Genomic DNA, 10695 nt, shown 5'->3' with positions numbered 1-10695 from the left:
TAATTTGTTGAGCAAATACATACATTTATTACGACGAAAAAGATGAACCGATATTGAAATTATATTGACTATGTTAGGTATAACCCAATTTTGGATTAAATAAAATAAACCGTCTGTGTTTTTTTTTCCCTTTTTATGTGATTATTTGCCTTGCTTATTTTAACTTTCATATGTTAAAAGGAGAAAATAGATTTTAATCTAATCTAACGGCTATAAAAAACCGGTAATGTTACCAATCCGGGAACGTAACGTTGAAGGAAAAAAAAGATTATTACATATAAAGAAAGAGAGACAAAGCGCGACGTGGACTTCATAGGACCCGGTGCCAGCAAGCAACGGCCCAGATTCGCTCTCACTGTCCTTCCATCTTGTTTATCTTCTTCTCGCTCTTCACTTTCAGTCTCATTCTCCTTCTCATTTTTCAAGAAAACCCTCTGCAAATTTTCCACCAGAAAACTCATAACTCTGCAAAGATGTTGCTGGGGAAGCGTCCGCGCCCTCCGATTAAGCGAACTACAAGCATGACAGGGATCACCGTTGATGTCTCCAACATGGACTCTTCAGAGTCCTCTGATCATCATCTTCAACCTCCTCCTAACGTACTCCCTCTGGCTGTGCCACAGAACATCAACGTCTACGATCAACGGTTTCTTTCCATGGTTTCTCCGAGAAACCTGCAGATAAATAATAATAATAATAATGAGTTCATGATGGAGACTTCTCATTTCCTTAGAGCTTGTGGCCTTTGTAATCGCCGCCTGGCTCCCGGCCGTGACATTTACATGTATAGGTACGCTTAATTTCTAATTTCTTCAATATCAAGATCCCAAATTTTTTGCCCTAAGAGGTATGTAGAAGAAGAGACTTCATGTATAAGAAGACATGGATCAAGTCTTTTATGGCGACGATAAAACTTCATGGTTGGTTCGGTTAAGAAAAAAGGCTCCCAAATCTTTTTCTCCTGTGATTCAGCTTCCAAACTCGAGTATTTCCTCATGGAAAATAATATTTCATGAGAGCTTCTTCTTTCCCTTTAAATATTTTACTAAATTTACTCACAGAAATACGAACACAGAACAGTTACATAAATTGGGCTACTGAGTTAGTAAGATTTTTAAGCCAAAATCACTTTTCTCTGCTGTGTATAATTCAATTAATCTTTCTCCTTACAAATCCATAGCTTTTTTATAAATATTTTTTCTTTCCCATCAAATATTCAACTAAATTTTCTCGCAGAATACAAACAGTTATAAAGTGAGCTAATGAGCTAGTATGGTGTTTAGCAGGCTAAGATTATTTTTAACTGTTGCAGACAGATGTATTTTTTTCATCTTCTCTTTTCAAATCCATATATATATTTTTCCATGTGCAGGGGGGACACAGCTTTTTGTAGTTTAGAGTGCAGGGAAAAGAAAATGAAGCAAGATGAGAGAAGAGAGAAGTTGAGTGCATCATCATCATCCTCACCACCACCAGGTCCACGGGCCTCCACTGCGTCAGGTGAAAGCGAGCCAGTGGCTGCAGCTTGAAGAGAAAGGAGTAAGAGACGGTTAATCAGCTCAAGAATTAAGAAATTTTAAGCTTGTTTTCCACCATTATTGGCGCTCCACTTGCTAATGGTATTTACAGGAGACTCTTGGGATTGGCTGATGGTGTAAAATTATTGTGTAAAAAAAGAAAAAATAAATTATGTATGGAAGATGAATAGTGGGTGGTTGATTTTGAAAGCTAGACATGTGTAAGAAGAGCAGTGGAAATGGAAATGAGTGAAATTATAATCTGAAATTAATCTTGAAATTTTACCCATGGCTACTATCATGTCTAACTATTTTGTCTCATCAGCTTTGCTTCCCTTTTTCAAATTTCAGTTTTTTGTATTTTGTATTAATTTTATAAAGAAGTTGGTAAAAAATTAATTATATGAATCGCTTGATCTAAAATTATATAATACCTCTTATATTCATGACATGAAAGTGTATAATTTGTTGATTTATCACCATGCTAGAATAGTTACATATTGTATAGATGGATTGGAATCTTAAACAGTTCTACTCTTGAATCATCTTAACATATTATAATTTGATGTTTTATTATTAGGAATCTGACATTGGTTGAGAATTAAGTTGAAGATGTATATATAAGTGTAAGGAAAACCTTATTTTTTGTTCTAATTTTCGAGATAGGAGAGACCTAATATTACTTTGTAGAGATCTTGTAAGTGATATCAATTATTGATTTATGTGATTACAATTCCAAATTTACCTATCACTGAAGGCTTAGTTTAGAGGAGGGTTATGATTCCTTTACACCTTGTGAGATACCTAAATTGAATCAAATTCGAATAAAGATCAATTCAAACTTGATTTAAATTCAGAATAGTTAATTCACAATTAAATTTAACTTTTTTAAATTATTTAAAAAAAAAGAAGAATTATTAGAAGAGAAAAAAAAGAATCATGAACAAAACAAACTCTAATGTAATAATGTCAACATGAGGAGAGAGTTCAAAATGAACAAACTATTTTAGGTCATATTCCTTTAGTGATATTTCAAGCTCTATGATGACCGAAAGCACAATGCTTTTGAGAACTTGACAAAAATTGGGTTCACAGTTAAAGGAATAACAACGTTGTTTGTGAGAAAGACGAGATTGAAAAGGTTGCCTTGCCCATGCCTTGAGGTTGAGGTGATTGAGCAAGGAAAAAAAAATCAAAATATTAGAACACTGAAAGCGAAATCCCATCTACCATAGCAAATCATCGTGTTTGTCTAATGAGACTATTAAATTTAAAAATTACCACATAAGCGGTAATTTTTTTTTTGCGGTGACGAGAGACTTTGGCGAAGTCCGACTACCAAATCAATAAATCTCAGAAAAATTGATACAATAATCTACTGTCAGAGTTTTTGTCTTTAACATATTAGTGTGTTGAAAGGTGTAATATACACATTCAAGTCTATTTGCAAGAGGTGTAATTGAATCTGGATTCTTTCGACAATATTTAGAAGTGAACTTTCCTTAGAAGATGAACTCATAAATATTGGTCCCAATTTCGAGTTCCTTTTTCGCTTTTGGTCCTTACAATCTATTGAAAGAACCTTGATTGGTGTGAAAATAAGAGCCCAAACGAGACCCGGAACAAAAATTATGAACCATTGTCACTATCATCGTCTTGGCAGTTTTAGTCATATCAAATTGTTCTTTTAACTTTGTTCTAACCATGAATTCGTTCTGAGTTTACTGTTGAGAAAATGACTGTAGAACCAATACAAGTGTCAACTTGTCACTGAAGTATTCTTTTATTTTTATAATTATACAGAAATCTGTGACATCGTCAACTAGAGACATTCTTGCCCTTATTAAAATTGAAAGAGATCTCATTTGGACTGTTATGTTGATTGAAATAATGGGTTGGTGTGTTGCTTTTGGGACCCTTTGAAAGTTATAAAAAAGTCTCTATCTTTAGTTTTGTCACATTGGGACCGCTCATCGTTGGGTTAATTTTCATCAAATAGATACAAGATGCGTGGCACCATAATTTGAGGTCTAATTAGCCTCCTGGCCTTGTAAATGAAACAATAAATCATTATGATATCATTAAATTTGTTGGTACAGGAAATTTGTAACAGCGACAAATACATTATATTAGAGATGTAATTCAATAAAAACAAATAATAAAAAATTTTTTAATTTGGTTTTGTTATATTACCCAAAATTCTATCTATTATTCTGTTTACTGATATGATTTTGTAGTGTAACAATGTGTATATGAATTCTACTTTGTGTGTTTGATCAGAAGTTAGTAAGGTCTCCTTTACTTTTGTATGATCCTTAATTTATTGGATAAAAATTAGGGTTACATGTAATTATACAATTGAACTTAATTAATTATTTTACAATAATGAATCTAGACATATTTCAGTTTTTCCTTTATAGAAAGTCAATATTCTTAAATTGATAGGAAGTGATCAATATCTTATAAGAGTAAAAGACTGAGATAAGAATATAATTCTCACGAAATATAAGAAATTGAGTTGGACACGAAAGAGAGATCAAAAGCCAAGTCTCAATCTTCTGGCTACTTTCGGATTTAAGGTTTTTTTATTTACATGTAAGGTTGATTTGTGAGTAGATAACATATCGTGACACTAATATTATAACTTGTCATTTTTTTGGTGTCATATCCACAAGTTTATTAAAAGGAGTTTGACTGCATAACACGATTATTTGAGTTTCTGAAGATTAATGTAGTTTTGTTGCTTTTCTAGTTTTATCTTTATTCATATGTGATCAAGATTTATTTATTTCTTCATTTGATTTACTGTTTCAGTAACACAAAATCATATATTTATATTTACTTCCATTAAAAAAAACTCGAAAACTAAATCTTAAATAGATCATTGATATTAAATTCTTATTTACATTTTAATAATTAATTCAATTGATTTAATCAATATTAGGTTAATGTTGTTCATAATTTTATTTTCTCGTCAACATGAGATTTTAATTATGAAAATACTTGTAAAAATGAATAACACACAGAAAATATCCACTCCTTATTTTCTATATCTGTTATTTATAAAATTATGTATAATTAATAACATATACATGTATATAATAACTTCCAAATATTTTTATTTGCTAAAATTTTTGGAAAAATATTTTCTTAGAAACACTTGAGACAATATAATTTTCCATTATATGCAAAACTAACTAACGTTCTAAAACCTCAATCAAATCAGCTGATTGAATCGATTCACTAAACCGAATGGGTAGTCTGGTTCCAATTGTTGGGACTCAAATTGAATCCATCTAATAAAAAATATGCATTACATGCTACAAGGTCATATTTTGTTTGATTAAATATTGTTTTAATATTTATTTATTTTATCATTAATCTAATTGTCTGACCCTTTAACCAGGTCAACACCCGATCTAAGTATAAAAAGATTAAAACTAACATGAACCGAAAAGAGATCAAATTATATTAATAATTCATCATTGACAATAACAAAAATATTACTTAATGTCAACCAATTAGTTGAAGGTTTTTTATCAAAGGTCTATGTAGTTTCAATAAAAAAACAAGCAAAAGAAAACACTAACTTACCTTATGAGACTCATTCAAGTGCTGTAAAGCTTCTAATTGTTTCATAATTAAACAAATAAACAAAGATTTAAAATCCTTTCAGGCTCCCTAATTATAGGTCACATAAGATTCCAACTTGAATAAACTATAAACCAAATCTTCAACATCAAAGCTATATAGATTTGCACTTTAAATTATTTTTTAGAGTCAATCTTTCTCACCATTTGTGACCAATAATTCAAGTGATTTATCTCTCCTCACGGGTGTGTTCTTTTCTTTGATTTTTTTAATGAGAATTAATTTTAAATAATGGCCAAAAGACTTATTCCCAACTGCAGTTTAGTCCACTTCTAAACTCTCACCTGCTAAGTTTCAAAAATCTAAATATTCACTCATCAATTGTTAAAACTAACAAAATTTACTAAATATAAAAATAAAAAACATTATCTAACCAGTAATATTAAAAAAATAAAAATTTATCTCATTTTCCCCCTTAGTTTAAAAAACCAACAATTTTCTCTCACCCAAAAATTAAAAAAGTTACTTTTCCCCACAAGGTTGCATTTTTCCCTTGCTTCTCTTGCTATTGGAGCCGGGTAACCTCCATAGCAGTGGTCCCTCCCATCTCCCATCTCCCATCTCCCAAACGAGGATGAATCGTTACCCAATCGGAGTTTGACTTTGCTTTCCTTCAGACCTTGAATTATTTTTAGGTAGCACAGATTTGTGTTGACCAATCATTAATCAACCTCTAATTGATCGATGATTCATCCTTGTCTGGGAGATGAGAGGGAGCATTGGTATAGAGGTTGGCCAATTCCAATTGTTGGAGAAGCAAGGGAAAAAATGCAAATCTAGGGGAAAAGGTAACTTTTCAAATTTTTGGGTGGGGAAAATTGTTAGTTTTTTAAACTAAGGGGGGAAAATGAGGTACAATTTTTTTTAATATTATTGGTTAAATAACATTTTCACCCTTAGATTTATCAAATTTTATTAACTTTAATAGCTAATGGGTGGGTATTTGAATTTTTAAAACTTAGTAGGTTAGAGTTTAGAAATGGATTAAACCTTTGGTGAGAATAAGTTTTTTGGCTTAAATAATGTTGATAAGATTTTTAGTCATCAATTAATGTATACAATTTAGAGTCATACATAAGTTAAAATACAATAACGACGTTGAGGATCTGATAATTGTTAAATAAATATGAATAAAAAGTTGGACACATATTGGTTTTTTAATATGATTTGATTTATTGCTTGAGAGTCTATATTTACGATTATAATATTAATAACTTTGGAAGAATACTTTAACAAAATAAATATAGAGATTACAAAGAAGTGTTACAAGGAAAACTCAATTGAAGAGAAAAACCTCTGGAGGAATTGTTGGGATTAAGGGTCTCATCCCCTAACTTAGCATCTAGCTATGTGGGTTTCTTATGCTCCCCTTTTACCTTGGCAATCATTCTTACTTATAGGATTTAGGAAAAGCGGTTGTAGAGTTATCAATTACAATTTTGAAATTAAAATTTAAACATTAACTTTCTAAACAATTATATTAAAGATATAATCCGGATTGAGATTAAAAAAAAAGTAAATTATTGTTTTTCATCTTAGGTATATGACATGAAAAGTGTATCATTTGGAAGAATATGTTCTTCGGTCAAGAAATATCTATCTGTTAGACAAAACATGAAACATCATTTTCACCAATGATTATTTTTAGATGAGATATTCTATAAGTAGAAAACTACCATACAACAGATAATATAAATGAAAAAAAATATTAAAAAATGATTACTCGAGAGAAATCTTATCATCTTACTTTCTTAAAATGATAAAATCATTTAATGAAAATATATAAGAATAATACTACAATTATTAAATTTTTTTACAACAAAATAATATTTAATTATATATTGATACTTTATTAATAGTGTATTAGAAAACTCGTTTTAATTATAGGGAAAAAATTCTAATAAGATGACAAACTCGTTATCAAATATATTACAAAAATCTTTGTTTCAGTTACTAACTCAAAATTATTTCTTTGTTAAACTCAGGAAAACAACACTGAATAGATGATTATTTATGCAAATAGATTGTAGTAACTAGCTATGTCATCTACCTATTGATTAAATCAAACCGTAAATAAATGCTCCTTCCCTTGGAAACAACATAAACAAATCTTAGTAATTCCGTAATATAATTAATCGCCTTCCCTTATCTTTGATTTGTATGAGATACCGATTATGACTTTGTAATCTCCCATTTAATTGAAATAATGTCAGCGACGAATTTTATTTTAATTATTCTTTGCGATAGGATCCTGAGTAAATTTCTTATGTAATTTATTTAACCAATGTAACCTCTTCATCCTATAAATAAGGGCATAACCAAAGTTAAATGAGGATTCAATAATTCTTCGAGAACTCATTTGTAACATTTATATTTCTTCATCCTATAAATAAGGGCATATTAATAAACATGAGCATCTAAATAGAAGAGGAATCATTTTATGACTGTAATTTTTTTTCTTGGTTACTTACAAACAATCACGTCATCAATTCCATTTATTTTATTTATTGCTTAAGCTCACATCCCTCAACTTAGGTGACTTCAAATAATATCAAAATCATGTGCAAATAGCAATTAAAAATGTATTAAGCTTTGGCAAATGTCAAGGCAAACTGTTGGGTTTATGGGTGTCATCTCAACCCCATGTTTCCATTTGTGGATTAGACAAAGCCTGCCCACTAATTATAATTAATTAACTAATTAATTATTTTTTGCTTCTTGCATCATCAAAATAGTTTTACTTTATGCAATTTTTTGTCCTACTAAAGCAAGTGGAACAAAATTAATTAATTATTATTTTTTGTTTTCTTGGTGACTTCACTAGAAAGAAAAATTACTCATGAATAAACCTAACGTCATTGCCAATATGATTTAAGTGAACCAAAATTTTCGGAAATGATTGTGACTTGGAATCCACCTAATCATTTATAATTTAATCTGTAAATTAATTACAATTGCATAATTAAATATATTTTAAATTTAATAAAACTATACGTATATATTTTTGATACATAGATAATATATCACTATATAATTAGATGATTTTAAATTAAAAATAAAGCAAATACACAATCGGATGATGACAACTCATCTATATATTTAAATTATATATAAAAAATGTGTATACATATAATTGCTCTTATAAATTAAGGTTCATAATTTATGGAAAGGAAAAAGCTAAAGTGACATTTGATTTGGAAATAAATATTGTTCGGAAAATGAAAGATATGAATATTCTTAAGAATTTTTTTAATCAAAATTTGAATAAATAATTTTTTATGAAATCTAGAAAACTAATTTAAAATTTAAAAAAGTGAATAGGAATATTATTTAATTTGATCTTATAAATAACTTTAAATGAAAAGGATGTCCTCGGCCAGGGTCCAAAATGCCTTCATGACTATGGGCCTATGTTTTGTTGGCAGGCCTGTTGGGCTCCATTATTTTTAGTACATTACAATTTTAAAACCCAGACTGGATTGGCCACTCCGACCGTGAATTATTATCAAAACTGTAGTTTAATCGTTGAGTTAGATTGGTTTGATCGTTATATTGATATCACTGTCAACCTACAAACTGACTCTTCGAATAGGTTAATGTTTAATTTGGGTTTAAAAACATTATTATACATAGCAAAAGTGCAATATAGAAATGAATATTTTGAATTCTTATTATAATCCTTTTATAAATTATAGATTATAATCTTGCATTTGAAGGTAATTAAAGTTTTAAATTGGAAGAGAATTTTGATTTTGAGGTGTTAAATTTCATTTCTTGAATTAACATAGGACTTCAATGTGCTCAATTAGCTATTTGCTCCCACACTAGTTATCGAGAATCAGAAAAAAAAATTATTAGTTGATGTTGTTTCAATTTACGCATAACAAATTATTTAAAATTATAGTTTTATTTGGTTTTATCTTTTAAAAGGTGCCCTATGAGGGAGAAAAAGACAATAAATTTATATTAACTTAAGACTTTGGATTTTTATTTAATGTGAAAATTTTAGTATCAATACAACCTCTAATTGAGAAGTTTGAAGAGAACATTTAACATGATTCTCATCGACAATAACGTTTTTGATGTTGGTTTGATTTACAAATAGTATAACACTTAAAATTGTGATATATTATTTATTTTAACTATCGTTTACCATACGATTTCGATAAAATCTGGCCATCACCAAATGACGATGCTCCCTAAAAGCAATACCTTATAAGGATACCAACAAAAGTGCAGTCCAAATTTATGGAGGCAAATGCATGTGGAGGAGTCCGATTATATTTGGCTTGATTATCCTCGGCCATTACCACCACTCAATGTCCATAATGCATTCATTTTCAATTAAATTATTGGCTTCATACCACTTCTTTTTATAAGAGAACATATGCACACAAGGGTTTATGATAGTAACAAATACACCCAAAAGCTTATTATAATATGTTGGTTGGATTTCTCGCCTAGTTCGTGTTTGACTTGGCTTAAAAAAGTCAAACTTGAGTTTAGAATTGAACTTGATGAACTCCATTTAAGCTAGTTTAAGTTCGATTTCATTTTAAAGAAGAGTTAAAATTAAATTTGATTCAAATTCGATTATGTCTCATTTAACTTAAGCTTGGGTTAGCTCAAGTTTGATTTGGTTTGAAAAGTCAAACTTGAGCCTAGGATCGAGCTTGATAAGCTCTATCCAATCTAGTTTGAGTTTGGTTCATTTTAAAAAGAGTTAATGTTAAGTTTGACTCGAATTCATCTATGATACCGAATTGAGTTTGACATAAGTGTTATAGCGGAGTTAAAAATAATATGATGTTATTTTAATACATATTGATTAAAACAACTTTATTTTTGCTAATCAAAATTTTTTAGGCTCACAAGTCAAGCAAGCTGAACACCTTTCAAGTTTAAACTCAAGATCAGGTCAACAATATAAAATCATTAAGCTCGAGCTCAAGTTTGCCAAAGTCAAGTTTATTGCAGACTCATTCAAATCAAACTCAAACAAATTATACTTGAATCTAACCCTACTTATCACCAACTAATTTATGAAACTTTTCAATCTTATGAGAGATAGGTTACAAATCAATTAATTAATTATGATATCAATTACAACAAAAGATAAAATATATTCTAAAAGACTTAAACACAAGATGACTTTTAACCTAATTGAACCACTAAATCAATTCACCCTGGATCTATTTTGAGTTTTCCCAAAGGAAATGGCTGAAATTCATTGCGAAAGCTCGTCCTATGACCCAAATTTTGTCATAATCCAAATGTTTCAACATCAATCAGTAAAATCCGGAGGAATCACCGTCCTAATTACGAATGGACTTGCGAAATGTGAACCCAAGTCTTGTGGTCCTCCGGAGTATTCCTTGTTCTAAATTTTATGAGCTCTGCTGCGCCCACGTGTCTCCAGGCATCAATCAAATCAAACATCCTGGAATTGTTCCATCAAAGTAAATTATTTATTGTTAACTTTATCAAAGTAGGAGGGGGTGCAGGAATGATGAAGACGATGAACTCA

At 29.9% G+C, this 10695-nt stretch overlaps 1 protein-coding gene across 1 annotated transcript; it reads left to right on the top strand.

Moving 5' to 3' along the window:
* The first annotated feature begins 324 nt into the window (after positions 1–324).
* Positions 325–1812, top strand: LOC123199644 (FCS-Like Zinc finger 5-like). Its single transcript, XM_044614676.1, has 2 exons — positions 325–790; positions 1373–1812. Exons 1-2 carry the CDS (start codon positions 474–476, stop codon positions 1527–1529), a joined length of 474 nt encoding a protein of 157 aa, XP_044470611.1. The 5' UTR covers positions 325–473; the 3' UTR covers positions 1530–1812.
* The last annotated feature ends 8883 nt before the right edge of the window (positions 1813–10695 follow it).

This window comes from Mangifera indica, chromosome 16 (genome assembly GCF_011075055.1).
Source record: "Mangifera indica cultivar Alphonso chromosome 16, CATAS_Mindica_2.1, whole genome shotgun sequence".
NCBI classification, from domain to species: Eukaryota; Viridiplantae; Streptophyta; class Magnoliopsida; order Sapindales; family Anacardiaceae; genus Mangifera; species Mangifera indica.
The sequence above is the reverse complement of the archived record's forward strand: the minus strand, read 5'-3'. Positions and strand labels throughout refer to the sequence as shown.